Genomic DNA, 24,955 nt, shown 5'->3' with positions numbered 1-24,955 from the left:
CAGCAGGTTCTCCTGGGCCCACTCCTGTGAGGCCCACTGCCCGGCTGCCCCCCAAGAAGTTAGGTTGGGGCCTCTGCTTCCCGAGACTTGGCGTCTCACCGGGGTGAGGCCACGAGGTACAGCCCAAGCCAGGCCCTTAAGAATGATGGAGGCGCTGTTAACAACCCCTGGGGCGCAGGGGTAAACTGAGCCCCCCCACCGCACCCCTGGCCGCGGGGTGAGCTCAGCGCTAACATCAAAGGCTAGCGAGGAAAGGGGGGCTAGGAGTCTCTTCCACTAAATACGTCCTGGGGGGGGGCAAAAAAAATACCCCAAAGTACAGCCACCACAACTACCTCTTGGAATGAAGACCGGGTTTGCAGACAGAGTCCGTGAGGGGCTGCCCGGGGACAAGGACTCGGCATGGAGGGGAGGCCACTGCAGAGGGCTCGAAACTCCCTTTTCTTAATTTATTTTATTTTTATTTTTTTTCCTTTTCTTAATTTAATCCCATCAGTTCCAGATCTGTCTGGGACCCCTGGGGGGCTCAGCAGTTGACTGTCTGCCTCGGGCTCAGAGCGTGACCCCGGGGTCCTGGGATCGAGTCCTGCGTCCTGCGTCGGGCTCCCTGCATGGAGCCTGCTTCTCCCTCGGCCTGTGTCTCTGCCTCTCTCTCTGTGTGTCTCATGAATAAATACATAAAATCTTTTAAAAAGTTCAGGAGATCCCTGGGTGGCGCAGCGGTTTAGCGCCTGCCTTTGGCCCAGGGCGCGATCCTGGAGACCCGGGATCGAATCCCACATCGGGCTCCCGGCATGGAGCCTGCTTCTCCCTCTGCCTGTGTCTCTGCCTCTCTCTCTCTCTCTCTGTGTGTGACTATCATAAATAAATAAAAATTAAAAAAAAAAAAGAAGTTCAGAAGTCTCTGCATGAGGAGATCAGCCCACAGATCGGGAGCTGTCACGCAGCAAAACAGAACTGCCCGGGGGGATGAGGAACACGAGAGGGAAGTGCTGTCCGGTGCCTGAGTACTCAGAACTGCATCACCAAGTGTGCGTGTGTCCATGGTCACAAAAGGTGTGTGTGGGGGGAGGGTGATGAAAGAGAGAGAATGTGGGGGCACGTGTGCATCCACGCAACAGCGCATAAGAGCACAGTCATGGGAGGGTGCGGCGTGATGGACGGCCCTGCGAAGAGTGTGGCCATGAGAACAGGTCCTGGGAGCGTGTGCACGAGGCAGTGCGTGGTATGTGTAACGGGGGGTACGTACACACAATGCGGAGACAGACTGTGCGTCGTTGTCCTATGTCACGAGCTCGGGACATATGACTGGTCGCGACGATGTGTCGTGAGTGTGTGGCCAGGTAAGCACGTGCCCCCGGAGCCAGGAAACCACGTATGCTCAGAAGGGCATGTGGGCGCCTGACCGCTCACGCGTGTGCGTGTGTCCTGCAAGCACACACCTGGTCATGAAGCAGTGTGAGCGCGTGCGTGGTCTTGAACCTGCGTGAGGATGTGTGAGACGGAGACGAGGGAGGGACGGTGATGATAATGAAAGAACGAAAATCCCGTTTGTTCCAGGCACTCTGCCCTGAGCAAGGGGCAGGGCTCTGGGGCACTCGCAGGTGGCCCGGGGTGAGTGGAGGCCGAGGAGCTGCACGCGGCCCACCCTGCTATGCCCTCCACCCATCAGAGCTGCGCGGCACAGCGTGGGCTTCCCATGCCCCGGGCTCCACGTGCCTTAGAGATGGTGGCCCCCTAGGGTCTCCCAGAAGGTCGCTCCTCCCAAAACAGCCCAGGCCAAGGTCCTTGCCTGGTCCCCCCACGCGTCCACTCTCAGCATCCTCCTCCAAGCCGGGCAACGGCGAGTCCTGTTCTGCAGCGGCCGCCAGGGACCCCTACCATCCACGGCCTCCCCCACCCCACCCCTTCCCTAGAACCTCCGAGGTCCCACAAGGCGTGCGACGGCCTTCCACGCCTCCCCCCGACAGCTCGGTCTGTAAGACTGTCCTTCAGGAACAGGAGCTCACCACGGAGGAAGCCCTCATCGTCCCAAGGAAACGTCCTCTTAAACTGAATGGAAGGAGCTTGTCTCCCCTTGGAAACGACCGTCACCAATCTGATGAAAGCGGCCGTGGACTCACATGAGCCACATATTTACGAGAATTCAACTATCTCGGGTGAGCAAAACAAGCAGTAACAGCCTCTGACGCAAACCAGCTATTTCACCTGACACTTAACTACAGAACTACATTGTAGAGCACGAACTCTTTTTAAAACCACTGTAGACGTTATACGATTAACGTAGAGCGTATGTAACGTCTACTCTGTACGTGAACATTGCTCAGCATTAGAAACCTAAACCCAGGGCAGCCCGGGGGGCCCGGCGGTTTAGTGCCGCCTTCGGTCCAGGGCATGACCCCAGAATCCCGGGATCGAGTCCCGCATCGGGCTCCCTACGTGGAGCCTGCTTCTCCCTCTGTCTGTGTCTCTGCCTCTCTCTCTGTGTCTCTCATGAATAAATAAATAAAATCTTAAAAAAAAAAAAAGAAAAGAAACCTAAGCCCATACACCACGCTTTATGGGAGATTCGGGGATTTTCACTTCACCTACCACCTGCGGAGATGTGACGCCACTGTGCTGGGTCCCCAGAGGCTTCTCTGCCCCGGGTTGAATATTTCTAGTTGCAAGGAGGCCCTGCTTCACTGAACCCAGGGAATCCAACAGACCTCTTGGATCCAACCCATCAATTACTTATTGAGTAGATTTCCACAAATTCAAGGTTGAGCCAAGCATCATCATGGATACGAGAGGCACGTAAGACACGCTGTCAGCCCTCAAAGCGTTTCCAGTCTATTTGAGACAACTCGGAGTGGCGCCCCGGACCCACAGCCTCACTGTCCGCGATCTCAGTCCCCCACGGTCACACTGATGGGAGCACACGGTCCTCCCTCTGATGCGTCATCAGAAGATCACCGGGAGCCGAACGCCGTGTCACAAAGCCCGTGTCATTCGGTCACTTCATCTCATCACGCAGCCGTCACTTCATCTCATCACGCAGCCGTTTTATCATCTTGCATCATGACAAGGGTGAGCACAGTGAGGTGTTTAGAGAGAGCACGTTCCCACAGCCGTCATCACAGTATATTGTTATATTGTCCTACTTCGCGTCACTGTTGCTAACCTCTTACCATCTAAGCCATCACCGGTGTGTGGCCCGGGAAGAAAACAGAACATCCAGGTCCGCGGTGCATGTGGTTCAGGCAGCCGCCGAGGGTGGGACCGTGTCCCCCGCGGAAAGGGGGGCCTCTGTACACACGGGGGGTCCGGAAGCAACAGGGAGCAGCACAGGACTAAACATCCTCCCGCACGGCCTGGAGGCGGCTCGGAGCACCACCCGGAGCACCACCGACTGCATGAACGGGCGCGTTTCTCCCCCAGCTCCCAGAACCAGGCAGCCCCGGCCAAGGCCGCGCCCTGCAGGAGGCAGCCGCTGTGTGGGATCCACTTCCCTGGAGGGGGTGTGCGGCCCCGGGGCCTGAGAGCCGAGCAACGAGCTGCGCAGCAAGGGGCGGCCGGCCTGGGGCACCCCCGATGAGAGGTGGGCAGGCAGCCCCGGGTCCTGCGGGCCGTCCCAGCACAGCGAGGCCCGAGGGTCCCCTAGAAGCCACCCCCTGCACCATGGCCCGCCCAGTACTTCCTGCCCCACTGGCCGCCAAAGTGCCCCGCTCCCGCGAGCCAGCACCGTATGCCCTCCAGAGCTAATTATAGGGCAGAGCTAGCAGGCCAGAGGGGGGACAGATGGCGGCCTGGCGAGCCTGCGGTACACCGCCCCACCCCTCCCTTGACCTCCCGCGCCTCTCCTGATCCCATACCTGGGACCTGGACTCTGAGGCCGCTCTCCCTCCGCTCCTGCTCCCTACCTGCGCCTCTCCAGGCCGCACATGCCACGGGCAACTCTGTGCCACTCCGAAGCCACACCCGGCTTCCACAGCACCCATCCAAGGGCCTAGAGCCCCAGGCGACAGTGTTCCCGGCAGTAAAAGGCCTCAGCTAGTACCTCCGCATCCTAAAGCCCCCTCGGCCCCCAGCTCCCTGGCCCTACTGAGCCTTCACCGCTGGCTCCCCCTCTGCTCCCCAGCTCTCACCCTGCCATCCTCAGAGGCTCGGAAAGGACCCACTGGAATCCCTGATGACTCCTGCCGACTCTAAGATTCCGGCAATCAACTCAGAAGAGACTCAGGAGCCTGGCTGCCTGCCCTGCCCTGCCCTGCCCCTCCCACCCCTCCCCACCACCCAACTGCCAGGCCTCATATACTCCATGGTTCTGACATCATGACAGACGCGTCCACACACGTCCAGATACCCCTAGACAAGACTCCCCTCCACACCCCCGTCCCCCACAGCCTTCCATCCTCCGGGGAGGGTATCTCCCACCGTGCCAGGTGTCCAGTACTGGCCCCCAGTACTCATCGTGCTATTGAGCATCTCATTGTTTTGAGATGCTGTTTGTCTTGGGCATCAGGACAAAATCCGAGAAAAGAGCCAAGGGAAAGCATGCAAACTGTTCCTCTAGCTAAGGCAGCTTCTCCTGGGGCTACCTGGCCAGTTAACAGTGGTGGGGGGAGGGAGGGCTGGAATCCAGTTCAGGCGGCTGTTTGAAGGCACCGGGACAGGGCTCTGCTTTTTTATGATCTAAGAGCAATGCACCAAATGGGGCGGGGGGGGGGGGGGGGGGGGGCAGGGGCTGTTAAGGGAATGCGTCCTGTGTGGGCCTTTTCAGCTGCTCCTGGCCCAGAACTGCCTGCAGAAGACGCAGCACACAGCACAGAGCTGGGCATAGCGTAGGAGCCCAGCACATGTTTCCTGGGTGTTGCACATAGTACGAGGCACCGGCTCCAGCACCCCCGGAAGGACTACGGGAGGTCCCGGGACCCAGCTCCTGGAGGGGCCCCGGGAGCGCCCAGCAGGAGGGGCCCCCGCTGAGCACGCGTCCCTCCCTCTGGGGGTACTTACCAGCGAGCCTCTCCTCCAAGGTGACATCAGCGCCCGGGGGCACCTCGCCCCGCATCCCTCCTCCACCCACACTACATCTCCGGTCCGCAGCCCGACCCGTCTTCTCAGCCGGCAGCAGCCCCGCAGCGTCCCCGCCGGAGGTCGCCCCGGCTCCCGCCCTGCGCTCCGGGGCGCCCACTCTCCCCGCCCCCGGCCGACCTCGCCCCCCCCCCCCCCCGGGCCCGGCACAGCCGCGAGCAGGGCGGGCGGCGGGAAGGCCCCGGGAGCGCGGAGCCCCGGCACCTCGGGCGCCCCCGGAGCGCGGCGGGCCCGCAGCGAGAGGTGCCGCTTCCCCACCCGGGGCGACACGCGGGCGCGGGCGCGGGCCGTCCACCTGCTCCGGGGCTCGCGACCCCGGCCGTCCCCCGGGCTGCTCCGCCCCAGCCTCGCCCCAAGGGCACGGGGCGCCGCAAAGGCCGGCGCGGGGCGGCGGGGGCGGCGGCAGCTCCGCCAGCGGGGGCGGCCTCGCGGGGCGCGCGAGACGGACCCTCCCCGACCGGGGCGGGCGGGGCATCGTCGCCCACCGGGCGCGGCCGCTCACCTGCCTGCAGTCCCGGAGGCGGCGCGCAGCCCCGAACGGGAGGAGCCGCCCCCGGCCCGCCGAGCCGCCGCGTCCCGGAGCGAGCCGAGCCGGCGCCGAGGCAGCTGCAGCTCCGCCGGCGCCGAGGCCCCGCCCCGCGGCCCCGCCCCGCCCCAGGGCCTGGCCCCACCCCCGGGTGGAGCCTGCGCGCTCCCCGAGGCCCCGCCCCCAGGGCCTGGCCCCACCCCTCCGAGGGCGGAGCCTGCGCGCTCCCCGAGGCCCCGCCACGCCCCCAGGTCCTGGTCCCACCCCCCTGAGGGCGGAGCCTGCGCGCTCCCCGAGGCCCCGCCACGCCCCCAGGTCCTGGTCCCACCCCCCTGAGGGCGGAGCCTGCGCGCTCCCCGAGGCCCCGCCCCGCTCGGCACGTGACCGCAGCCCCGCGGCGTCCGCGCCATCTTGGCCGCGCCTGGGGAGTCTCCGCGCCCGCCCCGCCCGCGCCGCCCGCGCCGCGCCCCCGCAGCTGCTCCTTGCGGCGTGGTCCCCCGCCCTGCGCCCTCGGGGCCCTGGCACCCGGCGGCACCCGCGGACCCGCGCCGCGCTCCTGGAACACGCGCCCCCCGTGGCCGCAGGTCGCTCCGCATCGCGCCGTCCGCGGCCGGAACGCAGGGTCCCCTCAGGCCGCGACGAGCCGGGGGCGCCGCTCGGACGCGAGGAGCCCCGCGCACGCCCCGCGCCCCCCGCGGCCTCTCCCTGCTTCCCCCGCGCGGTCAGCACCCGGCGTGTCTCCGGGAGAAGGCGGGGCGGTCCGAGAAGTGACTTGTGAGGAGGTGAGAAATGAGGCTAAATTCGTGTCGCTCCGTCCGGCCGGCCCCGAGAGCAAAATCCAGAGGCGTATTTTTAAAGCGAAAGTCACAAAGCAGCTTTTACAAAAGGAGCCCAGGAAGTCCCAGCCCTTCTCCAGAGGAGACCCTGGGGCCCGCCCCCCGCACCAGCCGTCGGGGAAGGCCGCGGAGCCGTCGCGCCACCAGGGGTCACCGCTGAGGAGCCGCCGACACCATCCACAATCATAAACTTCAAGAGAACAACTTGGAGGTGGAGTCGGAACAGCCATTGAGCCAGATTCGTTCACTCCCCTTTTAAAGGCCCCTCCGAAGTCGGGGGACACGACGACGACGACGGTGACAACACCCGATCCACCAGGGATTCCCTTCTGCTTCGTGGCACCTGTGGTCCGAGGAGCTACAACTCCGTCCTCTGCCTCAAAGAAGCAACTTGCGACTGAGGCAGGTGCTGCTTTGAGGCGCTCACTGTCCTTGGGTCCGTTTTATCATTTACGCGCCCAAACTCTGATTTTCCCTGACCCAGGCCTTCCGTGAGAAGAGCTTTCAGTGCCCCCCCGCACCCCCCCATAAGGTAACGTTTCACTGTTAGCATTAAGGAGACGCTTCCTAACAACATTCTTTAAATAGCAGAGGCTAGGGACAACGGTTTAGGAAAAAAACCACAATAATTTAACAGTTTGGTTTGTGATCACAACTGCCCCCACAAGATTTTCGTGGTTTAAGAATATTATCCTCATGCCCCATCTCATGGCGCCATCCAGCTAATTTCCAGCTCACTGGCTAATGCGGAGGGCTGAGAAGGGAGGACAAGTAGCAAGGTTATCTTGTTAACAAAAACAAAATCAAACCAAAATTCCACCCCTGATCCTCTTCTCAGAGTACAACAGCGACACAAAGTCCTCTGACTAATAGGACATTAGCATTTCTGCAGGGATGAGAGGTCAGGCTTCTGGAGGCACAGAGGATGACGGGCGGCACAGGGCAGAGCAGAGGAAGGTCACTAAATGTTTACAGTTCAGGAGGCTGGTTTCAACACTGGATGCATTTTTCTTAAAAGACCAGCATTATAAATGCCTTTCTAACAACTCAATGAAAATACCATTATCCTTCTTATCCTTCCTGATTTTCTTGGTTAGTTTTACAATTTACTTAGAAACACGTATTTCAAAGACTCTTTGATCAATCTCCTATACCTTTCAGGCTGATTAGGGACAAGGTACAGACCACAAATTTTACTTTGTCTATGTACACTCTGCCTCCCTTTTTGCCACCGTCTACCACAAGGAATGAACCTGAACTTTTTAACTCTGGTACAGCAAGAAGACCTGGCTGCATAGCCTTGGGTAAATCACTCATGCAGTTCTCTCAACCACAGAATGGGAATACTGTCACCTACCTTGCAGGATCATGAGAATTAAAGATACTATGTAAAGTTCCTAGTAAAGTACCAAAGGCACAAAGCCATCAATCACCACCATCAAGCCTCATGCAAAAACTATCTAAAATCAAAACTCGGCAGAAAAATATTTATGCAATAAACATCCGAAAAATATGTTTAAAGAAAGATACACAAGTCAATCTTATAAGATTCTGAAAACCCTGTCACCTGCTTTATTTCTGGAGAAAGGTAAAGGGAGAAGAGAAAATATTCACTTGAATTTGAGGGGCAGCTTAATGGGAAGTAACAATAGCAACAATTTTAGGCCTTGAAGCCTCCTCTCTGATCACAAGGGAATGCTGAAACTTCCCTGTTTGGAGATTAAAGGGTTTAATTTTTCCCTAGAGCAAGATCATCCATTTTTGCTGGGATAAAAGAATAAAGAACAACAAACTCAATAGCACCAAATGGGGTTTTAACACAGAAAATAGGGCCAGGTTTTTCCTTTCAAATGCAAATTTTTACATTAAAATATGTTTATAAATCATAGTTGTTTTTCCTCTTGATTCAATCCTTCTCCTTCCCCTAACAGGAGCCCCAGGAACCAGAGGAGCATGTGCATTACTAACCAGATAAACAATCCAGACACCCCTTCCAAACTGGCATCTGATTACTAATGGACTGGCCTAGCTCAGGGCTGCCCTCAGGGACAGGAAGCAGTAACTATGCTCTCAGGGAGAATGGATACTGAGGATGCCACCAGTCAAAGAGCCGAACGCTGTGCACTGGGTCCAGGATGACTTGCACACCCTGTTCACTGCGCAGTTTCCGACCACCATGGACAGGAGAATCTTGGAACACCAGTCTCACACGATGATGCCGCATGTCCGTGCTCACATTGATAGTAAACTAGGAGGGAAGAGCAAATTCAGCACCCAAATTAAACAACCTTGTTTTCCCATGGTTCACTCTGAAATAAAGACAGTCTAGACAAAATTTACCCTAGCTAGGCCACAAAATGAAATTCTTCATGTTTAAACTATGGTAAAGAAAGCCTCTCAAATGACTGAATAAATTAGGATACATGCACTTAAACTAGCACTGAAACCAATTTTTAAAAACTGGGTTAGAACTATACGAACTGACTTGAAGAGGTTCTGATGAGATATTGTTGAGCAAGTCAAAAAAGATGCATGACACATACATCTGATCACATTTTTGGTACAATAAACCACAAAATCTCTAAATCTGTTTATATACACTAGTTTGAACGGGACTGTATGAGTATCAAGTACACAGAAAATGAATATATAACTAGGTCATTAATGTGACAATCTAGAGGGAGGGGACAGGTGCCTCACAACCAACAGTATATATGATATAATCTTAATTATATAAATTTATTTAAGAGAGTAGGTGTATACAAATACATAACGGATACGTTAAAAAAAGTTCCCAAAGGGTTAGTAGTTACAGGAGAGTAAATGTCTACCTTTACTTTCTAATGTATTTATGTATTATTTACATTCTTTACATGAAGTATTATTTATTTTACCATTAAAAAAAAATAAAGCTATTTTCAGTATACAGGAAGGAGCTCCATGTATCTCTGAACATAAGGCTAAAGGACCGAGAAGATAAATTGCATGAACTCTCAAGTTCTCAATTCAGTTGAGAATTTTAAAAACCTGGAAAATGTGCCAGAGACATATTTGTTATTTCTACTCTAATTCTTAGCTAAAGCTTGAATAGTCACCATCACATAAGGGACAGAGCTGGTGACCCTACGTTTCAGTATTCCATTTATGACCCCGCAAGCGTGCCTCAATGTCCCGACATACAGTGCTCATTTATAAGCCTCACTGTTATCTCTGAAAGGATAATGTTTCTCAAATATTAGTGATCATGACACAGAAGACATAAAAACATTCCCTTTACTATAAGAAAAAAACAAATATTCTCAGATATAATTAACTTCTCCATAAATCTGTTCCTAATACACAAGTCTGCTTTCAGACTCAAAAAAATTATTCTTCAAGATTTCTTCCTCAATGGTTAAATTACAAATTTCTTTAAAAACCTAGGTATAGGGGATCCCTGGGTGGCTCAGCGGTTTGGCGCCTGCCTTTGGCCCAGAGCATGATCCTGGAGTCCCGGGATCGAGTCCCGCATCAGGCTCCCTACATGGAGCCTGCTTCTCCCTCTGCCTGTGTTCTCTGCCTCTCTCTATCTGTCTCTCTCATGAATAAATAAATAAAAACTTTAAAGAAAATAAAAATAAAAACCTAGGTATAGTGAGAGTCTATGAGAGAGAGAAGGACATATTCCGTCTCTACTTACCAGGGTAAATATCATTCCCATGACAATTGGAATAAAGATGAAGTTGAGGGTGGTGACCTGCAAGAGGCAGCAGTCCTGGTCTGGGTTGGTATGAACATCTTCATACTGAATGGGAGGCTGCAAGCCTCCCATACATTTGCTCTTTAATCTAGGGGACTGAAGCGAACAGAGAATTACTCTAATGGCTTAGAGGAAATGCTGATGACGACTCTGAGACTTCAACGAAAATCCTATGGCTCTCTTTACATACATATTGCATATTGGTTTCTACAGAGATCAAGGAAAACCTGCCCTTTGAAAGAAGAGGAGACACATTTGCATCAGCAACATGGCAGTGGGTATACGCTTCACTTAGACCGTATTTCCTGCCACCTGGCAAGAAATGGAAACTTAAGAGTTCTGTCAGAGGCTCGCCAATGTTTCAAAGATTGCATATTCCTCATGACTCGTCAGACTCCAAAGAACATCTGCTGCACAAAAGGGACAGAAGCAGACGTGGCCATCTAATTCTAGGCACCATAAATAAAGGAACCACAAGTCTCAAACCTAAAGGAAAGCTGAGCATTCACCTTCCTACAGTTAATTCTGGTCTCAGCTTGGACACCGCTGAGACCGCTCTGCAGCCCCTTCCCAGAAAGGTCCTATGGTGGACTTTTCATCAACATCTAGTGGGTATCACAGTTTGAACACATCTTATTAATATCAAATGACTAGAAGCCAAAATTCTTCCCTAAAACCATGTTTATGAAAAACCAATGGAAAAATATGATTTACTTTCATTATAAACTTATCTGTAACTCACCAGCCATCAAGTGAGGGATAACTGATCATATTTGTAATGTGTCTCCTCAGTGAGATACTAAGAAGGGGAAACGGAAGAAGACATGAGGCTGCTGAGGAGAAGTAAAGGCAAAGCAAAGTAGATCCTCACACTGGCCAAGATCTCGGGTACAGTCCAAGCAAGAAGCAGAAAGAGATTACTATCTATTCTTCTTATAAATAGCCTCCTGCAGTTAGTGCCTTTCCTCATGACTTCCCCAAACGGCCTGAAGTGTAAAACCACATAAATTATTGCTGTTTACAAATACATGTGCTTTGAAAAACAAAAATTTACAGGCAAATAACCTCAGTACACGGTTATAACACGTTTTTCCCTTTTTCTCACCTTTAGGTAATCTTCAACTACGCAGGTTACTAAAATAATGCAATAAACTCCTATATGCCCTCTACCATTAGATATTTCACCATATTTGCTTCCTCTCCTCCCACTTCTCATATAATGTATAAAACAGTGGAGGAGGGCAGCCCGGGTGGCTCAGTGGTTTAGCGCCTGCCTTCATCCCAGGGTGTGACCCTGGAGACCCCGGATCGAGTCCCACGTCGGGCTCCCTGCATGGAGCCTGCTTCTCCCTCTGCCTGTGCCTCTGCCTCTCTGTCTCCTGTGTAGTCTCATGAATAAATAATAAAATCTTTAAAAAATAAAATAAAATAATAAAATAAAACGGTGGAGGGGACAAAGCCATCTGAAAGTAGCACTCACGCAGGACCCTTACTTGGCATGAATAGACACTTATATAGAACCAGAGTATCATCATCACATCTGAGAAATTAACGATAATTTCACATCATCTAACATTTATAGCATACTCAAATCTCTCCAATTGTCCCAAGTGTCTATTAGAGCTGTTTGCTCCCTGATTCAGTACCCACTCGAGGTTTACTCTTTACATTCAGCTATTATACTGCCATGACTTTTTCATTACTTTTTTTTTAATATTTTATTTACTTATTTGACAGAGAGAGAGGGAAAGAGCTCAAGCAGGGGGCAGGAGGAGCAGCAAAGGGAAAGGAAAAAGTAGACTCCCCGCGGAGCAGGGAGCCCGATGTGGGGCTCCATCCCAGGACCCTGGGATCATGACCTGAGCTGATGGCAGACGCTCAACCACTGAGCCACCCAGGTGCCCCTGCCAAGTCTCTTTCACGTAGAATAGTTCTTCTTCCTTTTCTTTTCATGACATTATTGTAAATTTTGATGGGTACTATTTGATTTTAATAAGGCAACTTTATGCCTAGTGAAATTTATTAGAACATACCACCTAAAAAACAAAGAGAAGATGCAACTACATACCTGTTTTTTGAACTTAAAGTTGAATTCCCACATTGGTTCCTGTCTGTTCCCAACAATCTTTCTGCACCAGAAAAGTAAGCACTGTAAGAAAATAAAAATAAGTAATAAATAAATAATAAAAGATAGAAAAGGAAAAAATCCAAATAAAGTATCAAAAAATAATCAGCAAAAACCTGTCTGACAGCTCCAAAGCCAGCCACAGTCCCAATGCTGAGATTTTACTTTGGCACAGAGAACCCCCCACCGCCCAGTTTGACACTGGTGCAACATGAAAAGAACCAGTCCCAAGGCCACTCAGTAAAGAGAAGAGGGACCAATATAAGTCAACCTCAGATGCTGTAGAGGGCAACCCCCACCTTCTCATCTTTAAAGACAGAAACATGGTCTCCAGAGACTGGGACATTCTCTGATTCAGCAAGCTACTCCTCTATATAAAAATATAAGGGCAGCCATTAGCCACCAGGCAAGATGATAACAAAGCCGTAAGGCAGGCAGAGATGGCCGGCCCTGAACAGGAGCAAGCCACTCAGGACCTTCTGGGAGCAGAGAGCCGGTGTGAAAATGACAGAGCTGGGCTGAATCCAGTCTAGAGTAAGCCCCTCCAGGAAAGTCAGGCTACAGCTAGGGTTAACACAAGAAGTTAAGTACCTCCCAGGGGACAAGGGGTGGGTCGTCCGCCGTGCCAGCTGTCCTGCCCTTCAGACATGCCCTGTACGTCCTGCTGTTCCATCAAAAATAATGGGCTTGGCTTTAAGGGGCAAACACTTCTGCTGCCATCACAGCGGCTCCAGTGTCCCATACAAGCTATGCTATTGAAAAGAGAGAGAGGGAGAATCAAATACGAAAAGCTGGAGTCCAGGAACGTGGGACAACTTCCTTTAGGCGTGCTGCCAACTCCCTGAATGCCATGCTATTATGGTTATACACGTGGCAAGGCCATGCATGGGACACCTGTCACTGCAGGTCCCAATCTTCTTCAGAGATCTCTAACAACAAGGCACAAAAGCAGCAGCCAGGTGGCCTAGGCTTACTGTTTGGATTAACATCTCAGTTATCACCACCTTGGCTTTTTATAATCTTCTTTCAAAAAATTAATATACAGTGATAAGAATATTAGACACAGGTATTTTCGATTTAGGCAGTAGCACTTGCATTGCGCACTGGAGCCGCTAGGATGTGTCAAGCATGAGGAGTTTGTCCAACGCTGCTCTACGCCCAGCAACCGATTCACACCTGGCATGGTTAGCTTTGGGATGATCTCCACCTCGTCACAGTTGGTCTGATACTATCAAATGTTTCTGGGGGAGGGAAACTCCAAGTGCGAGATGATACACCGTCCACTCGTGTTACTAGAAGCAGCAGCTGCTGGGTGAAATTCTACTCGCCCCGCATTCTCCTCCACCCTAAAGCCACCAGCTAGTGTGATATTAAAATGAGCTCAGCCTAGGGCCCTGACCATCTCAGTTTGCAACTCTCAAAAGAACCCTGATAATCTTGAAACCAAGAGTACCCTTTCGATCGAAATGTGCCAGGTGGAATATTATCACAGTGGAGCTAAACTAGGGGAGAAGCTTCAGTACGGAACACACAAAAACAAAACAGGAGAGAACAGAAAGTGCTACAGAACACCAGATTTGGGGTAGGAACAGAGTAATACAAATTACCCACCAACTTGAAAGATACAAAATTCAGACACTGGTATTAGTTGAAGGAGAAATAGGCTGAGACATCAAGTTGCCTAAGTCATCCTATCTGTTGTACTTGTGTAGCTTGGCAAAGGTGGGTTCCCTGGGTGTTTCATTATGGAGGAAAACGGAGAAAGGGCCAAAGGCTAACAGATCTGTTTACAAATCAAAAGAATGCCGAACACCTGAATACAGTGTATGAATATAAACTACTAGGGCCACCCCAAGATATAAGAAATAGCCTAGGACACAGGAAGAATTTTAGAGAGCTAAAGTCTGTGGTAGGAATACCTTATAGTCTCTGAAATGACCTAGCCAAGAGCTTGGCAATAGTGGGCACTTAGCATATTGTTAAAAGTCCACACAAAAATCTTTTAAGGAGGTCAACAAGAAGAAAGAATCCCAGATATCAAGGTCACATTAGGAAAAGAAAATACTAAGGTGTTCATGCTATATCTTTGCATCATGATTTACAGCATCTTGTAAGAATTATGGTTTACATCTACCATTCGAGTTGTGCTCTTCCTAACCCAAACCATCAAAATCATCTAAAATGGTCCAATGTACAATGCATGAGAACATATTAAAGAGAATAAAGAATATGCTAAAAGCACAAGAAAGCTATAAAGATAAGAGGAGCCAGCCCAGCAGAGCAGGAATGTCTTAGAGAAGTGAAACCTTTGAGTCCTGAAAGTTTGTATTAGACCTCTAACAGCCTGGGACCTATAGCCCTAGCCCTCCCCATCAAGGAAGCTGGAGACAAGCCATATTAACAGGCCCACCATAAGAGTCCACTAGTTAGCCCCCAACAGTAATCCTCACTTACTTTGGAATTCTTTAATGTGCTGGGAGTGCTTTCTGGAATGGCTGGATTCTTGGAGATTCGAGCAGCAAAGGGCTCATACATATGGTATAGAGATCGGATCACACACGCCCGGAGACAGCGCAGCTTCTCCATTGATTCTGGTCGCAGGCGCAAAGGCAGAGAGGCATCCAGCGTGTAGTGCCTGAAACATGACATATTACTCCTACCAATATGCGACCTGTCTCTCCTGCTCTAGGTCAGTCTCCTAGGACTCTCTGTATGAACTTAATTATATTATTCTGCTGCCCAGTAGTTAGCTTGTCCAGTGTTCCCTCATACACACACGCACGCACACACGCATGCAAGCACACATCACTACCTTTATTTCTTCGCTACTTTTGCTTCTTTGCTATGCAAAACCCAATTCACATATACCTTATAATCCTCCACTCCATCCATGTTAAAATTCTAAATCCTATTTTACTCTAAAAAATGACACCAGTACAATATACTTCAGTCGTTCAAAAGGAATGTATACTGAAGAGCCACCAGGTTGTCCCATCATAGGTCTCAGCAAATTCTGTACACCCTTCTACCCCAACATCCCTTCCCACAACACCCTTACTGACAGTTTATAATCTTCATTACACTTCCACACCCGGTATCAAAAGCCAGTTGTCTTACTAATCCTGTCATTTACTCACTACTACAACTATGCATAGGGAAGCATGAGTGCAAAAACTATGATACTTCCAGATAACCACCCAACTAAGAAACAGCTAATCCAGTTAGAAAGGAAAAAAGATAGTCATCTGCAGCTTTTGAAAATTCTAGCTAAGATAAACTTCTGAAGACAAATCAAACAGTTCTTTTTAAGACTTGATGTAAGACTTTTTGCTGAAAGTGGACACTGAATGAGGGGAGGGGGCAACCAAAGGAAAGACAATTATCTGGAGAAATTAATAATACCAATTTTAAATTAGAGAGGGGCTCAAGGAATCCAAAGCCAGGCTCATGCCCAGGCATGGAGTAGAGAAAATGAAAAGAGGTCACTGTCCAGGGAGTAGCTCCAAATCACAAACAGCAATGAAATCAGCTACACAGATAACAGAGTAAGTTTCTGTGGTCGCACCTTCGGTACAACCTGGTCCAAAAGGCAGCAGTGCAAGTGACAGTCCAGGCATTCTTACAAATCAGGGAAAAATTCACAATGTCTTCAGGACGGATATAGGAGGCCAGTAATAGCCAAATATCCATAGGATACTCTTCTCCTCCAGCTCCGTCCAGGTCTTCTGAAACAGAAAAAAGAACTATGACCTCTGACCTTCGATTATGCACATATCTAAAGATCCCCAATCATTTCAATTCTCCCAGGGCTTGCAGAGTTTAAAATAGGTCCAACAAAGCCTCTCAGACTAATCATTTCCTGCTTATTCTAGCTGCTGGAAATGTTTGCCTCCTGTTGCCCAAGTGACTGGGTCTCATTCTTAAGCCCTTTCTTTAACAACTATTCACATACTATGTATTTGCTATTTGAAGTTTTCAAAGTTTTTCAAAGTTTTACACATTATATCATTCTACTCTAATAATTCTTCAACAGATACAAGGAAAATATTACTGAGCCCATTTTACTAGTCAGAAGACATAATCTTACCACTAGTTACGGTAAACAGACCCAGGTTTCTTAATTTTTTTTTTTTTTAATTTTATTTATGATAGTCACAGAGAGAGAGAGAGAGAGAGAGAGAGAGGCAGAGGGAGAAGCAGGCTCCATGCACCGGGAGCCCGATGTGGGATTCGATCCCGGGTCTCCAGGATCGCGCCCTGGGCCAAAGACAGGCGCCAAACCGCTGCGCCACCCAGGGATCCCCAGACCCAGGTTTCTATTTCAAATTCTAGCTTTGCACTATAAACATTGCCCCTGATTTCCCTCGTGGTCCCCTTCCACCAAACATTTTCTTCAGTTTAATCATTTAAAACAACTGATTTTAAAATGATATGAGGAAACCCCAAAGTGCAAGCTCAATAAGTAAGTTACAGTATATTTTCATTACTCAATAAATGCCAGTAGACATGTTCCTCTCCTTCAAGTTCCTCATTTCATTGCCAGCCACGGTGTTCACTACTCAAAGATGCCCTGTGACAATGCATCCCCACCTCATTCTCCTTCACACTTCGTTAAGTACATGTAGGTGTCTCAAGTCCAAGTAAAAACTCACATTCCATAAGGACACTTGCATTCGGGCAAACCTTACCCCTAACCTGTAATTCAGACCTAGTCACAGAACTATCCAAAAGCCAGCTTTCTTCTTTCTGTTTCTTTCCAAAAAGAGCCTACACTACCTCCCCAAAGCTGCCTCTACCTTTTGAGCTAACTGCTTCCTGCGGCAGTATGACTCAATCGCGTTACTGCAGTGGGTTCTTCATACCACAGACCAGTACCTCTAAAACATCCTCTTTTCTGGTTCCTAATCTTTCCTGTAGACTCCAGTGATCACTGAAGGCTCAGTCCTACCATGTTTAGGCCCCATCTTCTCCCACATTAACTCTCTATCACAATTTCTGAGACCCATCAGGATGTATACTGCTATTTAAAATGCTATTTAAAAATGTTGTCTTTAGGGACAAAGCTCAGTAATTATTGACAAAGAATTGTTAGTGTTTTAAACATCATTATTAAGGAATTTCAAAATGTAGGAAATAGAATCAGTAAAGGAAAACTTCACAGAGATAAGCCATGAAAGATAGAATAAACTTTGATAGGTACAGGTTAAGAGAAAAAGTATTCCAAGTGAAATAGCTAACAGGAAGCCCAGATACTTAGAAAAACAAAACACATGTGATGGCAATAAAGACGAGTCTAACAGGATTTTGATGCTATCAAGAAATTATTGTAAACATTTTTAGACATGATTAATTTTCGTTAGAGTATTTGTCTTTTGGAGGGAACTACCAAAACATTTAGAGATGGTAACAGAATACCTGGAAATTGTTACAGAATAAAGCACAGTATATGCGTTGGGGTGAGTAACAGTAGTTGAAACAAAAACGGACATGAGTTAGTGTTAATGCTGCATAGGAGCTAGATGGGATTCCTTATACTCCTCTCTTCTTCTGTATTTGTTTCATTAAAAAGAAGCTAAAAGAAAGAAGGAGAGGGGAGGGGGAGACCAGTCTGACTAGAAGGAACCTAATCAGAGTAAAGCAGAGCAAGCACGTAAAGGATGAATTATAGTTAAAAGTCTGTAAACCACAAATCATATAGCTGGTAAGTGACTAATATCCTGAATATAAAAAGAATTCTCACAACTCAGTAATAAAAAGACAACCCAACTTAAAAAATGGGCAAAGGATTTGAATAGACATTTCTCTGAAGAAGACATACAAATGGGCAATAAGCACCTACCCATGAAAAGATGGCTCAACATGATTAGCAAAATGCAAATGCAAATCAAAACCATGAGATACCACTTGACATCCACTAAGATGGCTGTGATTTAAAAAGTCAGAAAATAAAAAGTGTTGGTGACAATGTAGAAAAACTGGAGCTCTTCCATACACTGCTGGTGGGAATGCAAAATGGAAACCTCAAAAAACACACAGGCGGGGCACCTGGGTTGCTCAGTTAGTTAAACAAGTGTGTGCCTTTGGCTCAGGTCATGATCCCAGGGTCCTGGGACTGAGCCTCCTGTTGGAGGCTGAGCAGAGAGTCTCTCCCTCTGCCCCTCCCCCGGCTCATGCTCTCTCACACATGCTCTAATAAATAAATATTTTTTTGAAAAAACCACACTGGCAATTATTCAAAAAGTTATCATGTGATTCAGCAATTTCACTCCTACCCAACAGAAATGAAAATATATGTCCATGCAAAAACTTGTCCAAGAGTGTTCACAGCAGCATTATCAAAATAGCCAACTGAAAAAACTGAAGGACTGATACATCCTACAAAATGGGTGAACCTGAAAACATGCCAAGTGAAAAAAGCTAGACACAAAAAACTGCATGTTATATGAATCTAATTATATGCAATGTCCAGAACAGGAAAATCCATAGGGACACAATGTGGTGTCTGCAGGGTGGGCTGCAGGGCAGTGGGAGGGTTGGGAGGGAATAGGGAATAATGCTAATAAGTCTGGGGTGATAAAAATGGTCTAAATTTAGATCACGATGATAGCTGCACAACTATGTAAACCTACTAAAACCACTGAATTGTACACTCTAAAAAAGTGAATTTTGTGTCCATAAACGTGTTTTAGAAGTCTATAAGGTGTTCTATGGAGTGTGCCCCAACACAAAATAGAGCACACTGAATCTCTAATAGCATGGTGACAATGAGTAGGGATTTCAAGAAAGAATTTAAGGAACAAAGAAGTGTGAGGAATGTCAGTATTAATTTTGGTCATCTGGAAAAGAATGGTATCAATGACAATAATTGGCATAACTGCAAACTGTTAATTGACTCTTAAGTACAGATAAAAGTTCTGATAGATCTGAAACCAAAAATATACATATCATTTATTACTTTAACATCCCCTAAGTCTAGCTGATCACTGGAACCACTTTAGCTTTAAGAATGGCTATTCTGGGGGTGCCTTGTGGCTCATTTGGTTAAGCATCCACCTTCACCTCAGGTCATGATCCCAGTGTCTTGGGGTCAAGCCCCAGGTCGGGCTCTCTCCTCAGTGGGGGGCCTGCTTCTCCCTCTGTCTACTGCCCCCTCGCTTGTGCTAAGGAAGAGAAGAGAAGAGAAGAGAAGAGAAGAGAAGAGAAGAGAAGAGAAGAGAAGAGAGAAGAGAAGAGAAGGAAAAGAGAAGAGAAGGAAAAGAGAAGAGAAAGGGAAGAAAAAGGGAAGGAAAAGGGAAGAAAAAGGGAAGAAAAAGGGAAGGGAAGGGAAGAAAAAGGGAAGAAAAAGGGAAGGGAAGGGAAGAAAAAGGGAAGAAAAAGGGAAGGGAAGGGAAGAAAAAGGGAAGAAAAAGGGAAGGGAAGGGAAGAAAAAGGGAAGAAAAAGGGAAGGGAAGGGAAGAAAAAGGGAAGAAAAAGGGAAGAAAAAGGGAAGGGAAGGGAAGAAAAAGGGAAGAAAAAGGGAAGGGAAGGGAAGAAAAAGGGAAGGGAAGGGAAGAAAAAGGGAAGAAAAAGGGAAGGGAAGGGAAGGGAAGAAAAAGGGAAGAAAAAGGGAAGGGAAGGGAAGAAAAAGGGAAGGGAAGAAGAAGAAGGGAAGAAGAAAGAAGGGAAGAAGAAAGAAGGGAAGAAGAAAGAAGGGAAGAAGAAAGAAGGGAAGAAGAAAGAAGGGAAGAAGAAAGAAGGGAAGAAGAAAGAAGGGAAGAAGAAAGAAGGGAAGAAGAAAGAAGGGAAGGGAAGGGAAGGGAAGGGAAGGGAAGGGAAGGGAAGGGAAGGGAAGGGAAAAAGCTTCTGGTTGCAACCCAAAAAAAGTCTGATTCACTAAGTCTAGAGCAAACCACTGCATGAACGTTTGGCACATTATATACTATCAGCTTATTTTTGTTTCTCTGTGTGAGTTTTATTGCCCTTAAAATATAAAATCACACACTTTTCTATTTCCTACAGTAGCTATTAGACATAAAGCAGACATTAAAAATTGCAGGCCACTTTAAAGTCCATAGTTGATACCTAACTTCAGCTGAAATGCAACCAGTTATATATAATCCACATATCTGAGAAAACATTTTTTTGTCCTATCTTTGCTTTCTTTCCTGCTCGGAAATCCAGAAATGCAAAGGCTTCTTGTTTTCATGTTACCGTGGGAGTCTTACCTAATGATGACATGTTCTCAGGGAATGGCTAATATAGTCGAGTTTACTGCTCCAGAAATCTACTGACTCTTACCAATCTCTTCTCAAATTTGGACAAACGTAGAAAGCCCCAGTATATTAAATCTGTCCCACTACTAAAATCCAGACCCTGGTTCTCCACCAGTATCACCTCTTGTCCTGAGAAAATGAATAAGTATCACCAGGACTAATCCAAGCGAACCCATACCTTTGTGCCTCTTGCTCTTCTTCTTTCTGGAGACGGTTCTCTCATGGACACTCTCTTCCTGGGCATCCATCTCGTCACTGCTGTCAATGATGTCACAGGGCTCACCAACCCCAGAGAGCGCTTCCACTGCAGGAACCTGGGAGGCTTCCAAGCCACAGAGAGATTTTACTAGAAGAAGAAAATAAGGGAAGAATGAAATGGCAGAGTCCCATCCAAAAACACAAATGACTCAGACAGGACATCAACACCCATGAGAATAAGGAAGGGGAGAATAGTGTCAGAGGGTCGGCTGAAGGAAGGTGAGAACCAAAGAGAAATGTTAGCATTTTACTTTTTTTTTTTTTTTTTAAGATTTTATTTATTTGTTCATGAGAGACACAGAGAGAGGCAGAGACACAGACAGAGGGAGGAGAAGCAAACTCCATGCAAGGAGCCCGACGTGGAACTCGATCCCAGGTCTCCAGGGTCACACCCAGGACCAAAGGTGGCGCTAAACCGCTGGGCCACCTGGTGCCTAAAAACACACAGCACCCATGTTAGCATTTTAAATACAGAAAACTGGAAAGCAATGGGCAAATTCCAACATATACAAATATCTGTAATGTTTGTGCAAACACAAAACTGACTCCTTAGAAGAGTTGTCTTCAGACCTGAAGAAAAAGGAAGGATGTTATTCTCCGACTACAAACCCTGTAGCATAAAAACAAAAAGTGAATGCTGCTCTCATTTGCACAAATTCTGAGGAGCAATGTTGGAGAGAAAGGGGATCCAGCTGGACCCTGCTCCCAGGTGGAGACAGTAGGCGCCCTAAAGGTACAAGCCTCGGGGACCTGTGAGTAACAGGCTTGAAAGTAAGAGAAGCCAGAGAGGAGAAGCATCCTTCAGGGTCATCACACAGAGAAGCAAACACAGAACAACAGGGGAATATACTGTGAACCACAGGGGGAAAGGTGAATAACCGAGAAGCAAGCAGTGGAAACTACAAAAAAAAAAAAAAATAAGTATGCAAAGATTTTTTTTTTCTTTAATGCAGAGACAGAAATAAGGTATTTCTGCTACAGAATAAAATGTCCCTGGTCTTGGCGAATCCTCCGTTTCACCCGCTCCGAATACAGCAGGATCGCGGAAGGTGTGCAGGGGCTCTCGCAAGGAAAACACCGAGGCGGAGCCCCACGCCGCCGGGCCTACCTTCCTGCTGCACCGCATTGGCGACGGCCTTCTTGACCCGTCCAGACCTCACGACCGCCGGGTCCGAGTTGGCATAATCCGCCACGGTCACTGAAAGACAGCAGCCACCTCAGGGGCGGCCTGGGCCGTGCTCCCCGCCGCCCCGCAGCCCGAGCTCCCCGCCCCGCCGCCCGCAGCCCGAGCTCCCGCCCCGCCGCCCGTGCTCCCCGTCCCGCAGCCCGCAGCCCGAGCTCCCAGCCCCGCAGCCCGAGCTCCCAGCCCCGCAGCCCGAGCTCCCGCCCCGCAGCCCGAGCTCCCAGCCCCGCAGCCCGAGCTCCCCGCCGCCCGCAGCCCGAGCTCCCCGCCGCCCCGCAGCCCGAGCTCCCGCCCCGCAGCCCGAGCTCCCCGCCCCGCCGCCCGCAGCCCGAGCTCCCTGTCCCGCCGCCCCGCAGCCCGAGCTCCCACCCCGCCGCCCCGCAGCCCGAGCTCCCCGCCGCCCCGCAGCCCGAGCTCCCAGCCCCGCAGCCCGAGCTCCCCGCCGCCCCGCAGCCCGAGCTCCCAGCCCCGCAGCCCGAGCTCCCCGCCGCCCCGCAGCCCGAGCTCCCCGCCGCCCCGCAGCCCGAGCTCCCAGCCCCGCAGCCCGAGCTCCCCGCCGCCCCGCAGCCCGAGCTCCCAGCCCCGCAGCCCGAGCTCCCCGCCGCCCCGCAGCCCGAGCTCCCAGCCCCGCAGCCCGAGCTCCCCGCCGCCCGCAGCCCGAGCTCCCGCCCCGCCGCCCGTGCTCCCCGCCCCGCAGCCCGAGCTCCCGCCCCGCAGCCCGAGCTCCCCGCCGCCCGCAACCCCGCTCCCCGCCCCGCCGCTCCGGCCCCGCCGCCCCAGCGCCTCCCGTTACGCGCCGCCCGGCGCTCGCCCCGCCCCCGCCCGCTCGCCCACCTCGTCCGGAGCAGGCGTCGTGGGCCCGGAACTTGAGTCGCTTCCCCCTCTTGGGCATGGCGACCGAGTCGGGGCGAGGCCGGCCTAGCGGGCCGGGCCCCCGGGCCATGTCTTGGGCCAGAGAGCCGGCTCCGGGAGCCGCGCGCCAGCTCCGCCCGGCTCAGCGGCCATCCCGCCCCGGAGGCCGCGCTCTCGCGAGGCTGGGGCCGGGGCTCCGCGTCGCGTGGGCGGCCGACGCCCCAGGCGGGAGCCAATCCGCGCCTGGCTTCGGAGTACGTCGTCACCAGGCGCCCGCGGGTCCACGCCTGGCTGCGGAACACGTCATCACCCGGCGCCTGCGTGCCTCCTCCGCCCGCGGCCCGTGCGGGGCGTCTCCGGTCGGGGACGGGCTCACACCGCGGCCTCCGGGGTCGCCCGGGCGTCCGCACGCCGGGCCCTCGCGCCGGCGGCCCCGCGGGGCTCCGCGAGCATCGCCGTTTCTCCTGCGGCGGCCGCGGCGGCCCGACGCGCCTGCGAGCGAGGTACTGGGAGCCTCGACGGGGAAAGGGGCGGCCTTCCTTTGGTCCGGGGAGCGGAGGGAGGCTGCGCCGGGGCGTGCGGCCGGCGGCCCGCGTGGGGGGAGGGGAAGGGCGTGGCGGCTCCTACCCGCGAGCTGCCCTGGTCTAGCTGAACACGGGTCTAGCGGGCCGTCCCCTGGGAGACGCAGGGGGGACCCCGGGGGGCGCAGCGGTTCAGCGCCGCTTGCAGACCCCGGACCGAGCCTCGCGTCGGGCTCCCTGCATGGAGCCTGCTTCTCCCTCTGCCCGTGTCTCTGCCTCTCTCTGTGTGTGACTATCATAAATAAATAAAAATAAATCTTTAAAAAAGGTGAGAAAAAAAGTGTTTGAAATGATTTTCCCACGTGTACGTAACGCGCGTTTGTTGTCAGGTTCAAAACGCAGCTGCTGAGCACCGAGCCTTCTCGTTTCACGGCGTTGGCCGCAAAAAAATGAACGAAGCCGACGTCCACGTGGATTTCTGCTTAAAACACTCCGGCATCAAGACTCTGAGGAAGTTAAAGCTGCAAAAGATAAAAATCCTATTGAAAACGCCGCCTGGGATCCCCGGGGGGCGCAGCGGTTTGGCGCCTGCTTTTGGCCCAGGGCGTGATCCTGGAGACCCGGGATCGAATCCCACGTCGGGCTCCCTGCAGGGAGCCTGCTTCTCCCTCTGCCTGTGTCTCTGCCTCTTTCTCTCTCTGTGACTATCATAAATAAAAAAAAAAAAGAAAGAAAGAAAGAAAACGCCGCCTCTGTTGCAAACTTAACAGTTTGAACTGAAATGTTCTCATTTTCAGTGGTATACACTATTTTTTTTTTTTTAAGATTTTATTTACTCATTCATGAGACACAGGGGGAGAGAGGCAGAGACACAGGCAGGAGGAGAAGCAGACTCCATGCGGGGAGCCCGACGTGGGACTCGATCCTGGGACCCCGGGGTCACGCCCTGGGCCAGGGCAGGTGCTCACCTGCTGAGCCCCCCAGATGCTCCTATGCTACCAATTTAATGCATTGGAATGAAAGAAGTGCTAATACCAAAACTGCTAATTGCCCCCTTTCAAAATTTCAAGATTAAGAAGCAAGGGCGCCGAGACTGTTAAGTCCTTTGGTTTATGTATAGCATCTTAGTAGGTGAAAGGAGGAGAAAGGCACTCAGAGGAAAACAAATGACTTTTTGGAAGGATAAGTAGATTTTCAGGAGAACAAACAGGAAATAAAGTCTGTGATAATCATTTTCTGTGTTGGTACAAGTGGTCTTTTCATCTCCTTTAGGGCCGTAAAACTTTCCTAAATAAGGGATTTGAGGTAGGTTTTATTTTCATTCTTTTTCATTCCCATTTTCATTCTATTTCATCCTCATGCCTCTTTCCGGGAGTAGATCTGCCCTCGAGAAGAATTTATGGTAGTTTTACTTCCCAGACATGTTGCTTTTAGGCAGATACGGGAAGCTCTAAAAAGCTTTTCTTTTCTGCATCTCTTGAATCTCAGATGCCCTTAGCTTAAAATAATCTTTATTACCAAATTGGCATATTTGGGGGTGGCATGTTCTGTACCCTCAACCTTGAACAAATTACCTAATCTCACCAAAAT

At 50.6% G+C, this 24,955-nt stretch overlaps 2 protein-coding genes and 1 long non-coding RNA gene across 6 annotated transcripts in view; 1 reads left to right on the top strand and 2 right to left on the bottom strand.

The window, feature by feature from the left end:
* The window catches only part of PPFIA4 (PTPRF interacting protein alpha 4), a 46,065-nt gene extending 40,359 nt beyond the window's left edge, over positions 1-5,706 (bottom strand). Inside the window, exon 1 of one of the 3 annotated variants that reach the window (XM_041760570.1) lies at positions 5,576-5,706. The gene's annotated coding sequence lies outside the window, so the exon portion shown is untranslated. Of the gene's footprint in view, positions 1-4,995; positions 5,014-5,575 lie in introns of those variants that run through there. The other 2 variants (XM_041760579.1, XM_041760603.1) reach the window with 2 other exon arrangements.
* A 2,273-nt stretch (positions 5,707-7,979) lies between these two features.
* Positions 7,980-23,029, bottom strand: TMEM183A (transmembrane protein 183A). Of its 2 annotated transcripts, none has more exons than XM_041773155.1 (8): positions 22,827-23,029; positions 21,918-22,007; positions 20,730-20,897; positions 15,865-16,024; positions 14,754-14,934; positions 12,243-12,323; positions 10,115-10,270; positions 7,980-8,683 (listed from the first exon to the last, which is right to left on the bottom strand). In XM_041773155.1, the coding sequence occupies exons 1-8, from the start codon at positions 22,933-22,935 to the stop codon at positions 8,498-8,500; spliced, it is 1,131 nt and encodes a 376-aa protein (XP_041629089.1). In that variant the 5' UTR covers positions 22,936-23,029; the 3' UTR covers positions 7,980-8,497. The 2 variants fall into 2 exon arrangements, with proteins under 2 accessions (XP_041629089.1, XP_041629090.1); XM_041773156.1 differs by having other exon boundaries at positions 15,865-16,021.
* Positions 23,030-23,160: 131 nt separating this feature from the next.
* On the top strand, positions 23,161-24,597 carry LOC121495615. Its single transcript, XR_005989027.1, has 2 exons — positions 23,161-23,347; positions 23,755-24,597. It is a non-coding gene; the product is annotated as an uncharacterized LOC121495615 (long non-coding RNA).
* The last annotated feature ends 358 nt before the right edge of the window (positions 24,598-24,955 follow it).

The sequence above is a fragment of the Vulpes lagopus genome, chromosome 1 (assembly GCF_018345385.1).
Source record: "Vulpes lagopus strain Blue_001 chromosome 1, ASM1834538v1, whole genome shotgun sequence".
Lineage (NCBI taxonomy): Eukaryota > Metazoa > Chordata > Mammalia > Carnivora > Canidae > Vulpes > Vulpes lagopus.
The sequence above is the reverse complement of the archived record's forward strand: the minus strand, read 5'-3'. Positions and strand labels throughout refer to the sequence as shown.